This window comes from Aedes aegypti, chromosome 3 (genome assembly GCF_002204515.2).
Source record: "Aedes aegypti strain LVP_AGWG chromosome 3, AaegL5.0 Primary Assembly, whole genome shotgun sequence".
NCBI classification, from domain to species: Eukaryota; Metazoa; Arthropoda; class Insecta; order Diptera; family Culicidae; genus Aedes; species Aedes aegypti.
The window spans coordinates 93,736,505-93,761,979 of NC_035109.1; the positions used below are offsets into that span (position 1 = coordinate 93,736,505).

The 25,475-nt window shown below is 41.2% G+C and overlaps 1 protein-coding gene across 1 annotated transcript; it reads right to left on the reverse strand.

The window, feature by feature from the left end:
• Positions 1-12,566: 12,566 nt before the first annotated feature.
• On the reverse strand, positions 12,567-17,019 carry LOC110678734 (heat shock 70 kDa protein cognate 4). The gene is made up of 2 exons (XM_021852005.1): positions 16,835-17,019; positions 12,567-14,722 (listed from the first exon to the last, which is right to left on the reverse strand). The coding sequence occupies exon 2, from the start codon at positions 14,720-14,722 to the stop codon at positions 12,767-12,769; it is 1,956 nt and encodes a 651-aa protein (XP_021707697.1). The 5' UTR covers positions 16,835-17,019; the 3' UTR covers positions 12,567-12,766.
• Positions 17,020-25,475: the final 8,456 nt, after the last annotated feature.

The window sequence follows — 25,475 nt, forward strand, 5'->3', positions numbered from 1 at the left end:
CGCGACTTCGAAGCAAAAAGAGATTTACAAAGCACTCGCACTTATGGAAAACCTCGTAAGGAACTGTCATCGTGTGCGTGAAAAAAAAGCAAAAAATATATCTCTCCTTGTTTTTCTCACAGAAAACCGAAGAAAACATCAGCAGCTCCGTAGTCCCGAATAGACGATAGGCTTTTGTTTCTTCCTCATATCCTACGAAAATAGCTTCTTTTGATTTGGCATCCCATTTCTTTCTCTTTTGCTTAGGAACGTGAACCATGACTTTTGATCCAAACACACGTACTCGGGACAAATCTGGTTTTCGTCCAGACCACGCTTCTTCTGGTGTTTGCTTGTGCCCCTTCGTTAGAGAACGATTTACCAAATATGTAGCCGCTGCTACTGCTTCTGCCCAAAAAGCTTTCGGTAACTTTGCTTCAAATAACATGCAGCGCGCTCGCTCCACAATTGTACGATTAACGCGCTCAGCCATACCATTCTGTTCTGGATTGTAGTCAGCTGATGTCTGATGTCGTATGCCACGCTTCTTCAAAAGGTTCTGGAAAGCTTTGTTTGTGAATTCCTTACCATTATCAGTTGTTAACGTTTTCAGCCTTCGTCCAGTTTGATTTTCAGCAAAACTCCTGAATTGGTTGAATGCTCGCATGACTTCGTCTTCACTTTTTCGTTCCAAAAAATACGTGAAAATTCGTCTTGTCTTATCATCAGTGAAGGATAGATAATAACGACTTCCTGTTGGGCAGAGGTGGACACACCACAACGCAGAACAGGGTCACCGAAGCGGAACACGGAACCAGGATTTCGGTAGGAAAGAAACACAACTAATAAACTACTGTACGCAACGAGAAAGCTTTAATAAACACGTCTGAACGGATCGAACATCACATTACGGATGAATGGTAAAACTTTCCATTCTCCCTTTCTTCGCTCACATTTGGCGCGCTCGCCGCCTGCCCTACTGGCGCATGCGTCGCAGCCTCATTCTCCAAATTCTACACATTCAGTGTTGCCGCTTTGCATACGAGGCACAATCATTGCTCACTCCAACACTCCTCCTCAATGTTGTCCTCGTACTCGTCCTTCTTATCTCTGCCTTCCATGCTGGGTCAAACTCCTCCTGCTTCAAGCATCGACAACGTAATCTACCAACCGGCCGGGTCGGACTCCACGATTGCTCCTCCGGGATCGTCTAACTTTCCACCAGTTATCAGCATCCGTATCCGAGTTTCCACTGTGGGGCTCCGCCACTTGCAGCGGCTCCACTTCCTCGCTTGAAGTGTCCGCATCGAAGTATTCTTCATCTTCTTCTGCTCTATTCGGCTCCATCTCCGAATACCAGCTCACCACACTGACTGGTGAACTTCTTAGCTTCGTCGTCTTCTTCTCGCCAATTATCGGCTGCTGGCCCTCTACTTTCTTCTCAACCTTCGCCAACTTCAGCCGATACAATGACCCCGACTTTTCACCAATTACCACTTTCTTACCAGATGCATCGCAAATATCGCAACCATCTTTCTTGAACTTTACCGAGAAATCCTTTGACGTCAATTTGTCCACTGACACAAGTCCACTCGCCAACGACGGAACATACAAGACGTTGGTAAGCTTCACCTCAACTCTACTTCCGTTTCCGTTTACACCATATACAACTCCTTCGCCACAACCAGCGGCGGTAACCACTTTACCGTTCGCTAACACTACACTTGGGCCTTTTCGTACTTTCAGCGATTTGAAGAAGTTTCTATCGCTCGTCATGTGCCGACTTGCTCCACTATCTATATACCAGCACTTTTGCTGATCCACTCCCGCCATGAAGCACACACTGGCACCACCATTTTCGTCTTTCGCTTGTTTCGCATTTTGATTCACACGCACTCTGTCGTCCTGCTTCTTCTTCTTTTCGCACTCACGTTCTAGCTCCTGCTTCGCTAGCAAAAACGAACGACAGTTGCGACGCAAATGACCGGGCTTATCGCAAAAGTAGCATCTTCTCACTGGCGCTCTATTGCCGAGTCCACCCACGCTTTGCACTTCGTTTCGCACTACCACACTTTTCATCGCTTTCGTCTCACATTGCATTTCGCCGGAACGCTCCCTCCGACGTTCGAACTCATCGATCAGCTTTGACTTCACAAGCTGCATCGTGATGTCCGCATCGGCACGACTCTCCAACGCCGTGACCAAACCACCGTACGAATCGGGCAAGCTACGCAGGATCATCGCAATCCGCAGCGATTCCTCCAGCTGTTGGCCTGCATTCGTCAAACGGTCGAACAAATCGTCCAACACCACCAGATGACTCTCAAGGTCACCTTCTTCCGCGAGATTCAACGAACACAGTTTCTTCAACAACGACACACGCGAGGTCACCGTGTTCTTCTCGTGATAAGCTTTCAAACCATCCCAGAAAGCTTTCGCACTGTCCGCTTGTTTCACCAAACCGAACTGATTGTCGTCTATGCACAGTCCGATAGTGGCACGAGCTTTCCTATCGTCCTTCGTCCACTGATCGGTCACTACAGCCGGCCTTGCATCACCGACCACATACCACAGCTCCTCTCTCGTCAGGAGCATCTCCATCCGGAACTTCCATATTTGCCAGTTGTGGTTGCTCAACCTGGCAAACGCAAACTTGTTCACATCCGCCATTTTGTCCACACAAAATCACCACTGCGGAGAAAACAACTCACACACACTCACACACGGCGTGATCACTTTCGCTCTCTCGGAACCTTTTTCCTACGCAATCCGGAACCTTCCCTTCGGCACTGCTGGGTCCATAACCTGTTGGGCAGAGGTGGACACACCACAACGCAGAACAGGGTCACCGAAGCGGAACACGGAACCAGGATTTCGGTAAGAAAGAAACACAACTAATAAACTACTGTACGCAACGAGAAAGCTTTAATAAACACGTCTGAACGGATCGAACATCACATTACGGATGAATGGTAAAACTTTCCATTCTCCCTTTCTTCGCTCACATTTGGCGCGCTCGCCGCCTGCCCTACTGGCGCATGCGTCGCAGCCTCATTCTCCAAATTCTACACATTCAGTGTTGCCGCTTTGCATACGAGGCACAATCATTGCTCACTCCAACACTTCCATCGAGTGATTTTTCCTCCATGGGTCCACAGATATCAGAATGAACAATCTCCAAAACTTCATCCGCCCTGTGTCCTTTCTTCGGAAACGGCAAGCGAGTTTGTTTTCCCATGGCACATACGACGCAATTTTCAATTTCAGTTTCTTCAAACATAACACCAGACGCTAAACCAGCTTTAAGCTGCTTCAAACTGGAAATGTTGAGATGGCCCATCCTTCGATGCCACAGCTGCATGCTTGATGATACACATGTTAAGGACATTCCAGCGCTCTTATCTTCATCGAACTTGAATAGACCCTTGCGAACATCATGGATGCCGGTTGCAATTACTGCTCCACTTGGATTGATAACCCGTCGGCCAAATACACTAATTCTAGCATTGGGCGTACATGTCCTCGTGACTATGATTTGGATCGAGATTTGTTCTAAGTGTTACGTCTGTTTGTCTGTGCTGTTAGGATTATCTCACGGGATTAATCAATATTCCTTATGTGTTGAGTTTTGATCATCAATGGAGACTTAAAAAGTAAAAAAATCGCGTCAGAAACTCACTCTGTTGTTCGAGCTTAAAATTTCGTAACCAAAACAATTCTGCCACAAGACACGAATTTTTAAATATTTAACCAAAAAATAGGGATAGTTTTATTTTGAAATGGTAAACAACTTTTTTATCCGCTTCCCCCTAGTCACAATTTTTGTATGGCTTGTCATACAGTATCTGACTTTCTGATGCATGACATAATTTGTGTACCCCTTAAATGCCTAATTGTCTCAGTTTAATTCCGGAATAAAAAAGCATGCTCAAACAAATTGAACATTTGTTTTCGGGATTAGGAGTAGGATATTGAATTAAAATAAAAATTAATTAAAGATTGACCAATATACAGTCAATCAAACAAGTTTTTTTATATTAAGCTGGTTTGGGGTTCTGTATCTCAGCTTCTGGTATTCCGAATTGGTTGAAATTTGGATGACGATTCACAAATTCCGTAATTTCTGGTGAAATTGATCACTTTTCACTGTTTTCCTTGTCTGTTTTTACAATATTACCAATGCCAAACAAATTATTGTAGCGAAACAAGTACGACGGTGGTCCTCATTGGCTTATATACCGAAACTGTCGTACATATATGTTTTTAGTGCTGAAAATCATCTCTTAAATGAAAATCCAAGGATCAATTGTCAAAAATTGGTGAGTATTATTTGTTTTGAGAACACTTTACTTACTTTATTAAAATTCCCTGAATCCAAACATGCTTGCTAAATTCTTAACAATTTAAGATTTATGGAAATAATTACAAGAATACTACAGAAAACGCCTAAATGTAGGCAATTTACAAAGGAATCTTCTGATATCTAAAAAAAAAACAATTATTCCAACAAAATTATTAAACTGGTACGAATTTCGATGATAAAATCTGTTTTTGTGATATATTTCAATTCTCCTTACAAACTGTCAGGTTGACACCATGTCCAAATCGTTGTTTAAAACTAGAAGTTTATACACTCAAAATAATCCAAACGTCATTGTTACGTGGAAACATACGTGGTTTTTTTCCATCGCACTTTTCACGTAGCTCTTATGGGAATCGTAGGTGACGAGGAATGAACTAATGAATTAATGAACTTGTTTCACTACACCGGGAGAACTACGTAATAGCTACGTGAATTTCCCACTCTTCTTACCATGTGAATTGATGAAACCTACAGAGTGATTACAGTGAATTTTAATAGAATTTGGTATAGGTACAGTAGATTTAGATTTGCGCTTTATTCTAAAAAACCATTATTTTCAAATGGAACAAAACAAAAATTTTCTGTGAATTCCAACTTTTATTGAATTATCGGTAAACACTACATTTTAAATCAAGGTGCCTAGATGGCTAGGAACCAAGAACCTAGAGCACAGCTGGATATTGAAGTATATGACCATCGTCTGTCCTTCTGCCTCATAGTCCTGTTTCGAAAAGAGATGAAGCTGAAGCTTATAATTGCACAAAATAAATGTTTACTCACGCCGAATTTTCACAATGGTACAAATAAAAGTATTTCAGATCATCAACTTCCTTTCGATGTTTATTTACAACTGACGCCATCTTTAATGAATCGAGAAATGAACACGAACGGGATGAATTTAGCCGTGTACCTAATTTTCACGTAAGTCCGATAGGTTAACCGCAGTGAAAATAACCAGAGCTTCATTTCTTCTTTATCTATGGTTTGGTAGTAATTACCTTAGTCAGGTGAAGTGGAGGTAAAATGAATTTCGAATGGTCTACGTGATTTTTCACGTAGCAATGACGTTTGGATTATTTTGAGTGTAGATATCTGGCAATGCCACACCGAAAACGATTATGGAATTTTACTTTAATTTCATTGAAATAAATTATCTTTAACATAAAAAACTTTACAACTTACTATTCGACCATAGTTAAGACAAACAACGTTCATTCACTATAGGTTGTATTGATTTTCGTACTCATATGAAATAAAATCTTGTGACACGGTGATCAATTTAACTCGAATTTACGGTAACCTGAACTATTGTCTGCAGTGAAATCATCACAATGCAGTCATTTTTTAATGAGTTTGAGAGGGTTGTAAGAAGACAAAATAAGTAATTAAGCGATTTTTTAAATTAAATTGACAAGAAACGGTTAGTTGTGAGCGATTGGTTTGTCCGACGAAGTCATTCACTTTTAAAAGTTATGCAGATTTAGAACACCAGCTACCCACAAAATAGCGTTTGTGAGTAAAATAAAAAAAAACCTCGGTTACTTACTTCAAACAACTCTCTGATCACTCATTTGAAAATGACTACATTGTAATGAATTAACAAAATGTCAGGTTATTTGTAGTTTGTAGCACTACATTCTAGTCAATACGGACTACCAGAAATTGAGATACAGAGCCCCAAACTTGGGCATTTTGTATTAAAAAAACATATAATTACCATAATCCGGGGTATCATTGATCAGCGGGGTAACATTGATCGGAATGACTCATCTAGTAAAAAGTTCGTATCATCATTTATTGATGGAACATTTTCAAATCATGGATGGTGCTTCTCTTTCACATATTCATAAGCTAATAAAAGTGAAGATTTTTGCAATAATTGGCTTTACCTTATGCGTAAATTTGTCAACTTTTCGAAACAATGATTTCAATGGTCAAGGATGACAATTCCGAAGTTTCATGTCTCACATAAGTTCTGCAAACGATATTAACAATAAAAATGCGGTTCTCTTTGAAAATGGCATCGCCAAAAACGATTCCGTTGTCAAAACTTTCATAAGTATGCTCAATTAGACAACATTATCGAATTACTGTTAAGAATGTACAATTCCCTTAGGAAATTGCCTACCTTTAGGCGTATTTCGTGGTTCGAGGTGTTTTTAATTTTGAAATGACTCAAAAATGAAATGACTTGCAAGCTTTCATATTCGGTCTTCGGCTTCAGGGGCTATGGTTTAAGTAAGTAACGACATTTTCAATACCGTACACCCCCGTTAATTTGAACGGTACCTCATGCAAACCATCGGGGTTCATTTTTAATTTGAACATCTAGTCACCCTAGAAACGCGTTTCTGGTTACCTCTTTTGCTGTTTTGTCTTGATTCTGCGTTCCGTTCCACAGCGTTACTTTTCACTTTACTCCGTTCCACGAGGTAAATGACGTTTGAACCATTTTTAATCTGAACGATGTGCAAATTAACGGGGTACAAATTAAAAAGTGTTCAGATTATATGTGGTCAAACCAACGGGGGTGCCCGGTATTACCGAACCTTATTTACATAGGGGATCAATGTTACCCCATATCGACTGAATCGAAAATTCTCACAAAACATTTTTCATACATGCTTAAATCATTCAAAAAACTAAATACAGTATATAGTCACGAGCTATGGGTAACAGTACTTGTTTTAAAAATATAAAATTTGCAACATTTGCATTTTCAAACCAAATATTTAAGAAATATTCAAAAAAAAATGATCAATGTTACCCCAGATTACGCTACTAACTTTTGTCACTGACTGTAAATCGCACTTCACAGTTTTAGTAGGAATTACTGGGTCGATTGAGGCGTGTAAAAATCGGGTTTCGAACGAAGATGAAGAACAGGTGCTCCGCGGAAAGATTTATTATCAAAAAGTGCTCCACGAGCCAAAATGGCTGGAAACCCCTGTTCTAAAATAATCTTTATTGGAGCTAATAGGGTCCTAAAATTGTTGATGAAATCTTGTTTTTATTTAATAAGACAAAAGAGTATGTTCTTGCAACCACCTTAGCAATTTTTCCTGTTCAAATAACGGTTTTATCACATTTAAAATTAAATTTTAAAAATAGGTTCAACTTTGAACCTTGACACTTAAGGTCATGTTTGACATTCACTGAGTCGGCAAAAACGCCACAGGAGCTCATCTTTTTAACACTGGGGTTGTTCCTATTTGACATTTCGGAAGGGACACGGAAAACAAAATACACCCAGAATTTGAGTTTAAACCAAAGGATGTGACAAAATCTGACAAATCTGAAAAAAAGTCTTTGGGCCGTAAACTAACGAAAATCATTCAAAAATTGAGTAAACATGTGATTCTGGTCTAAACTTAATCGTTTGGTACTAAAATTAGGACAGGGCTTTAGGACCCTATTGCGACTGTGCTGTACAAGAGCTGGTAACGGAATCACTCTTTGCGAAGTAACTTGTCAGAATGCCAACTCAGATTTGGCTGTCATGGACTACTACGATGCTACCACTGGATTGCTTGTGATAACATCTCTTCCTTCTTATATCCGGAGTACCCAGTACGGTTCGAATTTTGACGGCATTCTAATTGTTCGCTTTGGACGGATTCGTACCTCTGGAGTAATTGAAGGTATAGTTTCAGATTTTTGTTGATTAGCTTCAGGTCCATGGTCATCTTCGTTGGTAGCTTGCAAACGTACATCAGAAATGTCCGATATTTCCTGATTTTCAACGTGTCAATCGAAATAGTATCTTGAACGGGAATAGGTTTTGATTGTAAGCCAAGCATGTGATACTTGTTTCGTCGTATATAAGTAAATAGACCATTTCCGTCAAAAAATTTTATTTGCTCATGAGCTTTCTTTCAATTTACTGAACAAACTTCCCTAAGGAACCCATATCGTTTGAAGCCTCTAACTACAGTGGGGATTCGCTCGTTGGGGGTCCGCTACATGGAATGACTCGATGGTTGGATGTCCGCTGGTTGGAAAGAATGCCAACTAAAAAGCACTCAAATGTCAAGGGAAGATGTCAAACTGACTATGACGTCTGAGTACCGTCGCATTGAAGTCTCCATATACAGAACAAATGTGTATGTATATGTGCGTTTCGTGACGATTTGCGCTCCAGATGCGTTAGTCTGGAGCATTTTCACCAACTGTCAGTCGTTCCAACTAAAGGGTCGGATTCGCTAGATGGAAGGCAGTCGTGTTCCAACCAGCGAATCCCCGCTGTATTGAAAAACAATGAAAAACTGGCGGCACGACAGTTCGCCCCACGGTCCTCTACATTTTATTTCTCTCCGATTTTTATCAGGCCCCTTTTTCCCCTATGATTTTATCTCCACGTTGTGGTGAATTTTGATCAGCTGTTCCTTTGCGGTCTCCACTCAAGCTTCTGGATTTACTCCAATGATCAAGATTTACTAAGGTGGGGCAGATCATTGATGCGTGACACTAGTCCTCTCTTTTATTCTTTCGCTATTCTTATGCAGAGTAAACAGTGACGTCAGCCGGAAAATAAAAGAAAGAAATAGTGGCACGTATCAATGATTTTCGCCACCTAAGTAAATTCTGAACATTGGTCTCTACTTTGTTGATCTTCGGGTTTGGATGCCTACTTGTTCCTTTTTTGGTAATTGTGATGACTGCAATCCCCACATCCGTCCCGGAAACTACCTTGGTGCTGGTGCTGGCCATTCAAATATCTATATTTGAACATCGGAACCTTAATGTTAATTACATATATATCCCGTTTTATTTTCAAGACCCCCAACAAGTGGAAAAACTATCAAGAAGAGAGAAGTTGCTGTGGTGCTCCAGCTATATAATTTTCGAAGAGGGTCCTAATCTCCTGGTTTTGCGGCCAGTGGAAAATTGGCAAAGAAAAATTTCACTGTATGGCAGCATACCGTCTTTTAAGCTATTTGATCCCAACTTTAAATCCGGAACATTGCCGCTTTTAACGTGAAGATGCATCGAAGCCAAACCTCGAATTTTCTAGAGCACAAATCTAGAGAACCAGACAACCGTTTGTGCTGAAAATGCTACTCACTGGTTACTAGCTGGTGGTGACCAATCGATTATGTTTTCAGCTCAAACGGAAGTTTGATTCTCCAGATTTGTGCTCTTGAAAATTCGAGATTTGGCTTTGATGCATCTTCACCTTAAGGTTGTAAGAGTTGTTCGAATAATATATAATTTGATTCGGATTCCGCCCCGGCTTCTATGGATATCCGGGAATAAAAATGATACGCTTTCGCGCAGTGAAATCTTCGTAAGCAGTTTGAAGCCGGCCACAAAACCACAAGAGAGCAGGAAGCCATCGCGGATCATCCGGCGCACCACAGCAGCTTCAGGCCATGAGATAAATCGGTCATTTGTTGTGGTCAGGAAGGATTTCAAAGATGAATTTGTCCAGCTACAACGACGGCCATTTTTCGTGGAGATCTTGTGATTTCGGTGCGACTGTTTGAGGGCATAGAAGCAGCACGCTAAACCAGATTCACGCATCGCATGTGTTCGATCTACACAAAATAAAGCAACGAATGCAAAAATGTCTGCATAAGTGAAAAATTTGTGCAAATCGCACTCATCCTATGTATAATACATATACGTGTTGGCCATTGACTAAATGCAGATCGCTGTAAATGGAACTGTCAGTCATCTTCCGCGTGGCAGCAAACAGTTGATCGTTGGTAAGATGGAAAGTTTTCCGGTATTTTTTCCATCGAATAGCTTAAAGATGGCCGCAAATGCGAAATTTGTTTCCTCATTTGCTTCAGCTTTAGCTATTCAAATAGAAAGCAAAAATCTAAAAAACATAAACATTGTCATGTTTTTATCCAGCTTTTTACGAGCGCTAATGGCTGCCGCAAACAGGCTCCCTTTCTGGTAGGGACATGTCGATTTGACGTTTAGCTTGGGTCCGTTCAATAGAAAACGACCCAAGCCAAACGTCAAATCGACATGTCCCTACCAGAAAGCGAGCCTGTTTGCGGCAGCCATTAGCGCTTTTAAAAACCTGGATAACCAAGAGAAAAGTGGAAGCCAATTCTGCATTTCGAGCGTTCTTTCGCTGTGCGTAATTTACTCTCTAATTTTTGTTTACAAACCCTTGCTCAATAATGAATACAACCTATTTGCACAGGAAACGTGCTGCATGAGAAGAGGCCGATTTTGTGCACCCGGTACTCATCTTTGAGTGGAACAAGTTTAACGTGAGCTTGATAAGCAACAAACCAACGAGCGAATCAATTTTGTTGTTGCTGGATTTGACATTTTGTTGTGTCTACAAACATTCAATGCAGGGTTGTTAAAAGTTTTGGAAAAATCTCCACTTTCTATGCCCATAGGGTTGAAACAACTGTGCCGCACGACAAAATTCACCTCAAATTCCCGAATTTTCAAAAAATTGTAAGAATATCAGGAGTGCATATAAAAAATATCTAAAAGCGTCAATAATCATTAAAAAAAATCGCCTTTCGAAGAAAAATATAAAAGTTGGGGGTAAGGTCTGACGGAAATGGTCTATTGCAAATCTTAAAAACCTTATAACAGACAAAATTAGTTTTTTTTTTTCCAACAAGAGCTAGGTGAGAGATTTCCCACATTTATTCATGAATTAAGAAAAAAAACTATTCTTATTCTTAATGGCTTCGCGGACCCCCTGAAAAGTCATCACGGCTCCCTTGGGATATCGCGGACCATTGGTTGGGAAACCCTGCAATGCATTAAAGAGACACCTAAGGCAGTTGGGCATCATAAAGTTGCATGAATACCTCCCAAGAAACATTTGCCATTTTAGTGAGTCGCTCGATGGACGTGATACGCTAGGGTAGATGTACCAATAGTGGAGGTACTAAGCATGATTGAACTTCATTTATCCAAAATTCATTCATTTCGCCAAAATTCAAGAAGCGCAATTAATGTACATTGTAACGTTGTAACGGGAAGTAATTACTTAAGGACCATTTGCTTAATGAGAAAAATGATTTCATCGCAGTAACCCATAGCATGTCAGTGAAAAATAATACCTCCACTAGGGAAAATGTGCCAGTTATGGCTATAGTGGTTCCCAATTTGGCCATATGTGTTTCCTCGAAAACTTTCACATTTTGAATATTTTCGAATGATTCAACATCAAAATTCATTTGATATCTTACTACTTAAACAAACAGAATGATTAAAAATTTGAAAATAATCAAATTATAACGTATGGCGAAATAGGGAACAATTATGTCCATTAATTTGTGTTCCTATAGTTGCGGTATCCGTTGTTTTCTAATGGGATCCTCCACTATAGGAACACTAAGTCTTTACCGCAACTATTGGTACAAGTAAGAAAAGTTTTAGCAATTTTAGTGTTATTTCATCAGTTTCAAGCCAATTCGAACGCTCTTTTCAGTTATTTCGTGTATCAACAAGCCAATACGTCGATTGGCAGTGTCGGTTGTGTGGCTAGTGAATTGAAATCAGTGAAAATGGCACTACCGCAACTATAGGAGCATCCACTACTAATGGACCACTTACCCTAATACTAAAAGGGACGAATGACCTTCGGGTTTAAGTACTCTCAAACAACTAGTACTAGATGCTAATCAAAGGAGGCGAGTCGACTTCTGTGGAACCAAAGACATGGCATGGATGGATCCATTTACACCTGAGAGAGACTCGCGAAGAGGAAAAATATCAACGTCATATGCAGCCCAGATTCCCCTCTCACGAAACGTCAAATGCAGCCCACCGTTTTTATGACTGAAAAAGTGAAAAGTATTGTGTTCAAAGTAAACTGTTATTAAAAACCTCAGTCGACGGAGCAGTTTCTTCCAAAGTTGCAGATAAATCTAAGCAGAAGATTAATTATTTCTAATGTCTGCTACGTTTGCTGGCGTGAAATTTCACTCAAACGGCTATTTATGATTCGATGTGATGCAAACTCAATCATTTTTTGCTGAGAGGTTCATGTGAGGTTTTGAACAGCATGCGTATAATTAGTATAAACACAAAGTGGAATAAGAAAAAACTCAGCAATCACAGAAAAAGAAGACCGTCTTCGCGAGTCTCGTCTCAGATTTACACCATTCAAAATGAATGATATGCACACAATTACGAACAGCCAATTGGTTAACTGTATTCGAAAGACAAATGTAGACAAAATTGACGCTTAGTGCAGAGCGAACCTATACATATTATACAAAATAAAAGACCATTGTTTTTAATCCTTAACTCGTTTCCGATTGTTTATTTTTATTCTTGTTTCCGTAAGTAACTGGTTGTGTTTTACTGTTAGCTTTGTTCTCTTTGTTGACAGCGGAAATAAACTTCATTATCACAAGTTAAGAATACAACACCCTGCCGCTGCTGTTGTTGCTGTCGGTGTTGTTGTTAATGAGATCGACGGCGGCGAATGGCTTAGTCGACTTCCTCGATGGTGGGTCCGGATCCGGATCCGGCACCAGGGGCAGCACCAGCACCGGCTCCTGGGGCACCACCTGGGAATCCAGGCATACCTCCTGGGGCACCACCGGCACTTTGGTACAGCTTGGTGATGATGGGATTGCAGACGGATTCCAGCTCCTTCTGACGGTGTTCGTACTCCTCCTTCTCGGCCAGTTGGTTGGCATCGAGCCACTTGATGGTATCGTTGCACTTGTCCATGATGAGGGTCTTATCGCTATCGGTGATCTTGTCCTTCAGCTTGTCGTCCTCCATGGTGGCCTTCATGTTGAAGCAGTACGACTCCAGAGCGTTCTTGGCCGAGATGGTTTCCTTCTGCTTCTCGTCCTCAGAGCGGTATTTCTCCGCTTCGTTGACCATGCGTTCGATATCCTCCTTGCTGAGACGGCCCTTGTCGTTGGTGATGGTGATCTTGTTCTCCTTGTTGGTCGACTTCTCGAGGGCAGTCACATTCAGGATACCGTTGGCATCGATATCGAAGGTGACCTCAATCTGGGGTACACCGCGGGGAGCTGGTGGGATTCCGGACAGTTCGAACTTGCCGAGCAGGTTGTTGTCCTTGGTCATGGCACGTTCACCTTCGAACACCTGGATCAGCACACCGGGTTGGTTGTCCGAGTAGGTGGTGAAGGTTTGGGTTTGCTTGGTTGGAATGGTGGTGTTACGCTTGATCAGAACGCTCATGACACCTCCGGCAGTTTCGATACCGAGCGACAGTGGAGTAACGTCAAGCAGCAGCAGGTCCTGCACTTCTTCGGACTTGTCTCCGTGCAGGATAGCGGCCTGAACAGCAGCGCCGTAGGCGACGGCTTCATCGGGATTGATCGACTTGTTCAGCTCCTTGCCGTTGAAGAAGTCCTGGAGGAGCTTCTGTACCTTGGGGATACGGGTGGATCCTCCGACAAGGACAATGTCGTGGATGCTGGCCTTGTCCATCTTGGCATCACGGATGGCCTTCTCGACGGGTTCCATGGTGGAACGGAACAGATCGGCGTTCAGTTCCTCGAAACGGGCACGGGTGATCGAGGTGTAGAAGTCAGTTCCCTCGAACAACGAGTCAATCTCAATGCTGGCCTGGGTCGACGACGACAGAGTACGCTTCGCGCGTTCGCAAGCCGTGCGCAGACGACGCAGGGCGCGCTTGTTCGTCGACAGATCCTTCTTGTGCTTGCGCTTGAATTCCTGGGCGAAGTGATTCACCAATCGGTTGTCAAAGTCCTCACCACCAAGATGGGTGTCACCGGCGGTGGACTTGACCTCAAAGATACCGTCATCGATGGACAGGATTGACACATCGAAGGTACCGCCACCAAGATCGAAGATCAGGACGTTGCGCTCGCCGGCGGTCTTCTTGTCGAGACCGTAGGCAATGGCAGCGGCCGTAGGTTCGTTGATGATACGCAGCACGTTGAGTCCGGAGATGGTTCCGGCATCCTTGGTGGCCTGACGCTGCGAGTCATTGAAGTAAGCAGGCACTGTCACAACGGCGTTGGAGACCGTCTTGCCCAGGTAGGCTTCGGCGGTTTCCTTCATCTTGGTCAGCACCATGGAACTGATTTCCTCTGGGAAGAAGTTTTTGGTCTCTCCCTTGTATTCGACCTGGATCTTGGGCTTGCCCTCGACCGAGATCACATCGAACGGCCAGTGCTTCATGTCGGCCTGGATGGCTGGGTCGTCGAACTTGCGACCGATCAGACGCTTGGCATCGAAGATGGTGTTGGTTGGGTTCATGGCGACCTGGTTCTTGGCGGCATCTCCGATCAGACGCTCCGTATCGGTGAACGCCACGTAGGACGGGGTCGTGCGGTTACCCTGGTCGTTGGCAATGATTTCGACCTTGCCATGCTGGAACACACCCACGCAACTGTAGGTGGTACCCAAATCAATACCGACTGCTGGTGCCTTGGCCATCTGGAAGAAAATGGATGGGAAACAGATGAGTAAAATACATTTATGTAAGAGATTCTTTTCCCAGTTCAGCATATAACATTGGACAACACAGGGTAAAAGTAGGCAAAAGCAAGTAGGTTATCATGAATCATGCATTGAATTTAAATTTCCTGGAATTCCCTCTAAGGTTTTTCATAACAATAATGTGACAGTCACTAAACAGTGACCTGCATAGATAGCTCACTTATCATTCGTTTAGAATATATTTCACAATCGACTTCAAATGTTAAGTCAATTTCGATGTATCACCCCAACAAAATTCTCCAACATCGACCATCAGCCTTCGAGAAGCATGAGTCATGATTGGATCGATGATAATGAAGCCCTATGCTGGAGACTTCGAAGGAGACGCCAAAACGGGCGCAAAAAATCGTTCTGCTTACTTGGTTCGTTCGTTTCACACTCATTCGTGCTGCGCTCCTACTTGACCCTAACCTCATTGCTATGCATTGCCGCATGCTCTTGCTATCATAGCTGTAGTGGTGCTAACACACCACCACCCATCCGATTGCCGTCCGGCAGCTGACGCAATAAAATGACGTGTGGTGGCGGCGGCGGGAGATATTCCTCAATTTTGCTCACACATGGAACACTAGCCCTAGCGCGAGTCGATTCGCGAACAGAGGTACCACCGTAAAACTGGGTGTCTTTAATAATGTGGGGAACTTGCATAGTGCGGAACCCACACTACATATACTGATTGCAATAGCATAATTTCTTTCGATCAGTTGAGCGACAGGAATGAAAAATTTAATAATTAAAATTGAGATCTTATTAGTTTTGACACGCTTACGAACATTCTACGATGCCATGTTTTAAAGAAAAAGGATATTTGCAGCTCTACACGTTTTCAACGCATCCGTTCGCGCGCGCTGCCTACTGCGATCTTTTCTCCATGGATATATTTCACTAATTTGTCAAGAAATATTTCAAAAAGTACTAACTACAGTTTATCAAAGAAAATTTACAGAGTTGGCTGCAAACATTCTGTAGAATGAAATCAACGGGTCTCTCCGCAAATCGAATCTTCAATAACGAATCACTTCCTTGATGTTATCATCAATCATCCAACAAACATTACAAATTGTGTGATCCGTTCGATTAAGTGCTAATTCAGGACGTCGTTCAATGGTGTTATATTGGCACTCCGGCAAACTATAGTTTTCCGAGTGTTCATAGGTTACCAACAACCGAAAATCGTATTTAGATTTTAACTTCAATCGATAACTAAGATACCAGTACCTACTTGTTTAAAATATATAAAATGCTGACCTTTAAAATCAGATTTCTTCCAAAAAACTATCAAAGTTACCCCATTTTACGTTAACGAAAACCATCACTGATAATAAACCACCTGGCCCCCTTTAACGGGTACATGAGCGCCCAGAGTACCTACATGACAGCGCGCACACAAGCGTTGTTCACTTCCGCAAATCTTTGCCCTGAGCTCCACAATTCATTAACTAGGTACTTTATTCACCGCAAGGGAAGATCGCGTGAACAAAGATAACCTTCTACTAGAAGCAACCCGTTCTCCATCACGATTGCCATAAAAGGGGAATTCATGCAAGAAGTGGTGCGACTCACAGGTCATCAAGCAGGGTCACGGGGAACCACATGGAGAACGATGCCTTCCCGGTTTTCCGTTTGACCGTTGCCAGAGTCATAAGTTAGGAAACTTTACGTAAGTTCATGAATGGAAAACCATGTCGCAATTTCCTTCCAGACCAGCCCTAACCAAAATCGATAACAAAAATTGAGGTTAGGTGCAGCCTCATTTCCATGCCATACTGGAAAAGTCCAGAATGTTCTGGCAGCACCAGAAACGCAATTCAACCGTTCCGGATTTTCCTCACCGTTAGGAACACGAAAAGTACCGCTTGTTAGCAAACGCCCATGAAATTGCAAGATTCAAACGAAAAGCACGTTATTGTAGCCGAACCGCACCAAACGGGAAGGCCATTTTGTTTCCATGCGGGAAAACGCAAAAGGCATGACTCACTTCTTCCACAAAAATTTTAGAACCGCGAAAAACCGATTTTCCCCCCCCACCGAAAACTAAACAAAACTTACCTTTAATTAATGTTGTTTTGACGAGAAATCACTTTCCTTAATTTCCGGAATGAAAATCTTTTCCACACACTCACTTCCTTCTTGGAAAATCACACACGCACTTCAGGAACTTTACTCCTCTTTTTTCAGCGAGAGCTGTTTGCTCTTGATGCTGTTCAGTTTAACAATGTGAGCGAGTGGGCGACTGGCGGCTGGTTTTATAAAATTGCGGTCCTTCGAGATGTTTCTACGCGTGGTGTTAGTCTGAGGGGGACGGCGCGGGGAGCATCTGGCGGGAAACTTCCAGCAGCAGAGCGTGTGTGCGTGTGGTCACGCCATGGAAGAGAGAATCGAGAGGAAACGGAGGAATCGCGCTCTTACTTCTCTCAATCGCTCTTTGTCTCAATTTTAAGCATGTACACGCTAAAAGTAGCTTATGCACGGGTGAAAATTTCACAAGCACTGATAATCTGAAAACAAATCGTAATCTTCGTTGCACTATTAAAAAGGTGCAGTAATCAGTTTAATTGACAAAGATTTAACTTCTCTGTTTTTTAATAAATATATTAAACCTTTTGAGTATGAGTTTCAAATGTTGAAACAAACAATAATTTAGAATTTGGACAATATCATTTAATGATAATATCATGATAATATTATTATCATTTATGATTTCGCGACTTCAAAAAGACTGGATGTTTTTAACCGTGGCGCGAGCACTTTTCGACCAGCGAGGGTTCATTCAAATATTACGTAACGCATAGTTTGCCAATGGATCATTGAGGCTGTGAACCGTTTCACCGATTCGTTTAACTTTTAGTTAAAATTTGACAGCTCGATAGTTATTTCCCCTCCGATTAGAAATAACCCTGCTCTGGAGCATGGTTAAACTTGACAGCTCGGAAGTTATTTTCTGCTCCCGTGAATTTGCGAATAACTAACCATCTGTCAACTTTGTTCTGAAATAACTACTCGACTGTCAAAGCTCAAATGGTTCGACCGCGAAGTTCAATTTAACCATTCGAGGGGAAAATAACTATCGAACTGTCAAATTTTAACTAATAGTTAAACCAATTGGTGAAACGGTTCACAGCCTGAATGTAGTTTTTGTCAGTGCTCACCACATCAAAACAAAGGCGCCACTGTATATGGGATTTGACATTGTGACAGCATTGCTGTTCTGTCAAACACACAAGGCTTTTGGTTATTTTAATGATCCATTTTGGGCCCCCTCCCTCCCCCACGTAACAGATTTTGTATGGACAATTTTATTTTTTGTATGGACCGTTACACTATGTAAGACCCCCTCCATCCACCCCCTGTTGCGTTACGTAATATTTGAACGATCCCCGAGATTTTTGACGTTTAGTGCTCGAACACACACGGAGAAACGGGAAGTATGCACTTCAACAGAAAAGTAATCGCCTATCTCGATGCGTGGGAAATTTCTTGCAAGAAATGCTCAAGAAAATCATTTTTCTTTGATCGCAGTATGCAGTTGAAAAGAAATGTCAATTCAAATGAGGCTCACTGTAGAAAATTTCTTGACCAATTCTTTCCGCAGAATTTTTTACTTTTCTTGAGCTGAACAGCATACGTAAGCCTGATTTGCTGCTGAAGAGGAATCGCTAAAGAATCTTCTCGCTGATTCCTTGCAGAAATTTTCTACAGCGACTCCCGTTTGAACTGACAGTTCTTTTCAACGGCGTACTGCGATCAGAAAAAAAGCACTTCCTTGGTCGATTCCTTGCAGGAATTTTCCATGCATCATGATAGGCGAAGAAATTACTTGTCAGCAGCGAATCAGGCTTGGTCAAGAAATTTCCTACAGAGTGCTCCATTTGAAATGACATTTCTTCTCAACTGCGTACTGCGATCAGAAACATGTGATTTTCTGGACCATTTCTGGGAAGAAATTTTCCACGCATCGAGATAGGCGATTCCTTTTCTTGTCAGTAGCAAACCTGCTATTACACTGAAACGAGCGTTGAAGTAATGATCGAGAACCATGAACAAGTTTTTAAATTTACTATTCCAATCACGATTGAGCTATCAAGAACGCTTTTTATTTGCGTTTTGTTCCATATCGATCCAACCGCATCGATAGCCGAGCGGTAAGCGTTCGCGCTTGACAATCGAGAGATCCGCAGTTCGATTCTGGCCTGCTGCAAGTTTTTAACCATGATATAGTATTTTTTAATGTCGCAATGGTGCCATGGTTAAAATTGAATGCACAAAATATTTGAAATAAGTGCAAATTTAATCTGCACAAATCAAGTGGCGTTGTGTATTTAGTTTAAGTGACTGTGGAGAAGCTTATCAAGATATTTACACTCAAGATAATAGCTCCGCAGACAGACGTTCAAGTTAGACTCAGCCACTTGTGTAAAAACATGGCCGCCACAAATCGCCAAGTGGCAATAAGCTAACAGATGGCGTTAGAGGCGTATGCGTCCCGCCACCATCCTGATCACATTTCGTTGACATCATGACACACAACCGCTCCCACAGTCCACGTGCTTAACGCTAAAAACTATGCACCTATTTTTCGCGCTGGGTGGGTGATGTTCCCTTTTGATTCTAATTTCTCATGTAAAAGTTAATTAAATCCATTGTAATTTTTACCACAAGTTGGCATTTAATTTACTCACAGATTCATGCTAGTATAACACCCTTGAATGATCGTAACTCATGTAAAATAAATTGGCGTGAACAAATCACAATTGTGTGAATCATTTTTAAAGTGATTGTTTTGATATTTTTGTTCAGTGGGTGGTGGACTGGGTGGTAAGCGAGAAAATGAAGCCACGTGCTTTTACGAACTGTCACTGTACTGCAGCAATTTGCTCCCTAGGTGACACCACGGTAGAATTTACACAGGAATTTTGAATAAATTTGTTCCTGCTTAAACGTCTGTCTGCGATAGCTCCCTTAAATATATGTGCAATTGCATATACAGAGCTCAATTTTTGATTTTCATTAGATTTATTTGCCCCACATACTCACCATATTCTCATCGAATACTTTCTATCTGGGTCATATTAAAGGCATGTGTAGAATTTACTTATGTGTATCCCATACCACATGGTATAAACGAAGATGGCCGCCGAAGAAGAATTACATCGTTTTCTATTGATAACTTGAAGGTATTTATTTGAATATAAATCATATAAAAAATGTTAGAAATTATAATTCATCAACACATATCGTCTTTGCAGGTGTGGAAATACTTCCCCATCAATTATCATCACTGGAAAATGCTCTGGCGAGTTTTAGCAGTTAGCAGAAAACGCAGAAAAGGATTCGACTTTGGCGAGAGCAAATTACAAGTTGAGGTAAAAATATAAAATAAACATTCTTACACTCAAGATAATGTGCATCAATCTGTGCTTATAGTATATGTGCATCAATATCCGAAATATATCTGATTCACAAAACAAAATTGTTTACCATGTGTTTTATGAATGAAAAAAACATTCTAAACATCTTAATAAGGTAGATCAATATATTCCATTGAGGCATCCCCTGAAAAGTATGTGCCTAGTCCATGGATTATATGTGCAGACATCATTCTTTCAATGAGGATAAAGATTGGCGTTAACTCATTGATTTCGCACATACTTTGGGCTTGTTCATATATTTCATAACGCTAAAATTGGTAATTTTGGATACCCTCCCACCCCCATGTAACGCTTTTTGTATTATTATTTTTCTGTTTTTGTACGAACCGTAACATCGCAAGGATACCCACCCACCCCCTCCAGCGTTATGAAATTTGTGAATGGGCCCTTTGCATATGCAAACCCCCATTGCAAAAATCCATGTAGGTTTGCACATGAATCAAATGGAGACATTATCTTGAGTGTATGTAGCTATTCCTTCAATATATTTAGTTATGTCATTTATAAAAACTCGTCAAAAATTTCACTTTAGTCAAACCATAACTGCTTTTGAACTTGTGATTGGAAAAATCAATCAAAAATATATCACAGACAAACAGACGTAACACTTAGAACCAGGCCCATGGCACAGGACGACTTTTAGCGTAGTCAACATCTCCATGTGTTTACTCATTTTCGGGTAATTTGAATCGAGAGTGCAATCAGAATGAGAAGTTTTGTTTAATGTTTATGATCCATAATCGAGCAAGAGTCGCAATCAAATCACTGATTGCTTGCTTCTAGGCTTGCAGGATGCCTTTTAATGTTTGCTCTCCTTCCAAAGTCAGCGAAATGTTGAATGTGCTTCAACTTTTTGGCACATTTTTAGCTGATTTAACAATATCAAAAGTTGATAATCAAACCATAACAAACAATTAAACAAAACAATGGTCTTTATTTTCACAGTTCTTACAACTGACAGTGGGCGATATTCACTTATCGCCCGGGACATCCTGGCTACGAAGAACACTGTGTATCGATATATGGTTGTCATGGGCCTGCTCAGAACAAATTTCGATCAAAATCATAGTCACGAGTACATGTACGCCCAATGCTAAAATTGGTGTGTTTGGCCGACGGGCCAACAGATGGCGGTAGTGTGTAAACGTCAAACGCGAACAAAAACGATGCAAGCGCTGCAGGTGGTGGATTGGCCACCTACCATATTTTTGAATCGACCGTTAAAAAGGTGGTCGATGGACAATGATGAGAGTGTGACGTCTGTTTGTCTGTGAATATATGTTAAAATTCAAGTTATGTCTGATTTTCTGCCAAAGTTTTATTCAAATCGGTCAATATATAACCGAGATATAGCTTACCAAAGTTGGTAATTTTGAATGGAAAATCGAAAAAGTTACAAATGTTTTGTCCAATACTGTATATCTGTTCGTGATATTCTTGGTAGCAGATCACTTTATATAAAATATATTATAGTACAAGATACGCTTCCAATCGCAAAACGCAACATACTGTTAGCCATTTATACTTTGGTAGCGCAACTAGTCAGATGATGAGAGATTTGATTTTTCAGGCATCCATCACATGCCGCTGTGGGGAAAAATGTTTTATTTTCCTGATATAAAACGGTTCACAGTGAAACAGTTAGGCATAAAAGGTAGGAATATCCATTCTCTATGTTCTACATACGTTTGTTTTTTGTATTATTGCACTACTTTCATAAAAATTGAGATCCGGCTGGTAGGAGCACTAGTTTGAGGTTGGAAAACCAGGATATGTGAGGTTAGTTTCATTGGAACTTTCGCCTGAGCGATTTTTGCGCTTGAATAAAACACGCTTCGGGACATTCTCCGCTGCCCCTAAAATACCATTGGGTAGATAAATGAATTCTCTACCATTAGGTCATATGAATAAAACCGAGTACTTGCTCATGCTCATCCTGGCTTGATCAAAGTAAAGTCTCTGAGCATTTACTAAAAACGGTATGAATAAAACAGTACTTTGCTCAGAGTAAGTTCGAATTTCGAACTTAGCTTTTACTCTGTCAAAAATGTTGTTTTTATTTTGATTAATCTGATTTTTGCTACGAAGAGGAATCCCAGCGGTATGAAAGAAGTGCCTTCCAGGAAATTGCCCGTCTTTTGCCGTCTGTCCGGCTGCTGATGGAGCCAAACACCCCGATAAAATTGAACCAGGGACAAATATGAACCATCCTGTGCCACCTGCAAGGAATATGAGGGACACGCAACTAAGGATTTTGCTGCCGCAGTGTTATGGTAACCGATACGTTCGCAACGGTAAGTGTTTTGCACTTGTGATATTCTGAAACATAACTAATTCTGTCCTTCCCAATTAGCTCTCATCGGTGGTCGTTAAGCGGAATTCGAACCAGCAGATAATTGTGCCTCCAGCGGAAATTGTGCACAATAGAAACCAAAAAGCATCGACAATGCCGATCTCTGCGAATCGATTTCCATAGTTGACGAGCGTCAACACCAGCAGCAGTATTTTAAGTTCCCTTCGGCAAAATGGGCCCACCTCAATATCAACGGGAAGTCACAATGAACAAGGAAGATGTATGAAACCGGCAAAAACTCACGCAGACAATTCGGCTGCAACAAGTGGATTGGCAACAAGTGAAAGAGCTACGGAACAAAAAGACGACACCGTAGTTAAACCCACCAGTGCGATGAGCGAACATACCGAAAAATAGTTGCTCAAAAGGACAGATTGTCGGTAGAAATATGTCACGACCTGCTTGTTGAAAAAATAAATGGTTGATGATCCTATTCTTTGTATGCTTGGTTCACTTCGACAGGGTTTTTTTTTAATTTTAAAAAGTTTTTTCTTCTTGCCATTATGTCCCCACTGAGCCTGCTTCTCAGCTTATGTTCTTATGAGCACCTTCACAGTTATTAACTGAAAGCTTTCTTTGCCAAATTTGCCACTTTCGCATTCGTATATCGTGTGGCAAGTACGATTATACTCCATGGCCAGGAAAGTCAAAGAAATTTCCATTACGAAAAGATCCTGGACCAACCGGGAATCAAACCTAGACTTCTTCAGTATGGCATTGCTTTGTAACCGCGGACTCTAACTACTCGGCTAAGGGATGCCCCGAATTTATAACGCTACAGCGCTCTTATTTGGTCACGATATACATCATTCAGCTGAGAAAAAAAAACAGATCAAAGCGAATCATGGAAAAGCCCAAATAATGATTTAACCCTAGTTATCTCAGAACAAATTTATTCAGGTTTCTTTCAAGGAATCGTGCAGGAACCATTAAGGTTTCCAACTTTCAATTTTCTCAGTAATATCACCGAAAGCATGGGAGTTTTTGAAAAGTTATACATATTTGAAAATAATTCATAAATAAGTAATAAGTTTGAGCGTTTTCAAAAAGTTATTATGAATATTTGAAGAAAAATTTCTCTGTAACTACATCCAGGAACTCTTCAAGGAATTCTTAAGAAATTCCCTAAAATATTGTTCAATTTCTTTCTTCATTGCTACAGAAATTCTTTAAAAGATTCTTTAAGAGACTACTTTAAGAACTTCTCAAAAATTCAAACAATTCTTTTATATATTAATTTAAAATTCTACTTATCACAGGAGAGGCTGGCAACACTAGCCGAGTGTAGTTATCACATAATGTGCTCCGTAATATTTTTTCGATTTTAAGTAAGAAATTGCGCGTTTAAATGATTTTTGCTTTGTCGATCGATTGATTATAGTGATTCGCTTTGTTCACATGTGAAGTATTTATCGCGAAGTGTTGTAAACCGAAGAAAGTGCCATAAATGTTGCTGCAAATTTTGTTTTAATCATGGCTGCTCAACGTGCTCAACGCATCGGATTTGCCCCAAGGGAGTATTTTTCCATTTACTAGTGTGCATATAGTGGGTACTGATGGTGTGTGTAAGAGGAGTGCGCGAAAGAGTATCGTAAGAGAAATGGTCGTGGGATGCGTGTGTGTTGGTGATAACTCTGTTTGAGTGTGTTTTGTGGGATTCTGGCTAATGGAAGATTGATTTATCCACCGGTGAATCGAATTCGCTCGGTCCGGTAGATTTGACGCTTGAGCGGGGTCTGAACACGTGGGGAACATTCATAAGCGTGCCCCGCTCAGGTGTCGGAGTTCTTGGGCCGAGTGATTTCGATTCACTGGTGTATGAGTTGTTGATACGAATCACACGGAATACCGTATGTGTTTGTTTGCGTTTGCATAGTTTGTCTTTCAAGTTGCCTTTGACACTGCGATGACCATTTCGTGCGCTTGACTGTTTCACCTGGAGATCTGATATTTTGTATTCTGTTGCATTAGTGCTTTCCGATTACTGAATCAGTCGCTTACTCGTCTGCCGTATTGATTTATCCACCGATGGATTGAGTTCGTTCGGTCTGGAAATTGTGACGAATGACACGCTTCTAAACGCTTCCCATCATGTTTCGGTCCCATTCAGGTGTACGAGTTCCTGGATTGAGTGAGCTCAAACCGCCGATGTATGAGTCAATTTGATGAAAATGATCTCGTGCTAGTAGTAGTGGATTCAATCATGATTGTCAGCGTAAGTGAACTTGTAAATTCAGTAATTTGGCATTTCACGGCGAAATTCTCTCTTTCGCTCTTCAACAAAACTTGAAAACAATGGTGCCAGTACCTGTCAACTTTGAGAGGTACTGGCACCGTTGTTTTCAGATTTCCCGAAGGACAGAAAGAGAGCGAATTCATGATGACGGGCAATTCGGCGAGATTAGCCAGTCGAAAAGACAATCCAAAGAAAAGAAAACAGAAATTGAACGCACCCCGTGTTTATTGGGAATGAAATCCTCTTTTTGATGTTGCATCTAATAGGCCAGAAGGAGTGGATGAACTTGTCATTCATTTTTCTGTCAATTCTCATACAAAATCTACTTTTTCTCTGACAGAAATTTACTCTAGGTGAACCACTTCCCCTGGCCTATGGGTGAGACGAAATACTTTACGTATTGTCAATCGCGTGCTCCTATTTCGAAAAAAAAACGGAGTAATTCTTCCAAAACAGTAATGTTCCGTTTATATTCCTAATGCGTGCTTTCGTAGAACCTTAGGGTAATGGGGACATTAATTCTCGCGAAACATTGCTGAGGGACCTATGTGCAAATGAGAGATTCTCTCTTCTCTCGTTCTCTTTCGATTATAACAGTGGAATAATAAAGCTTTTGGGAAGTTTTTCACTACAGATCTAAAGGCAGTTGCCATGACTAGCGTTTCATACAAA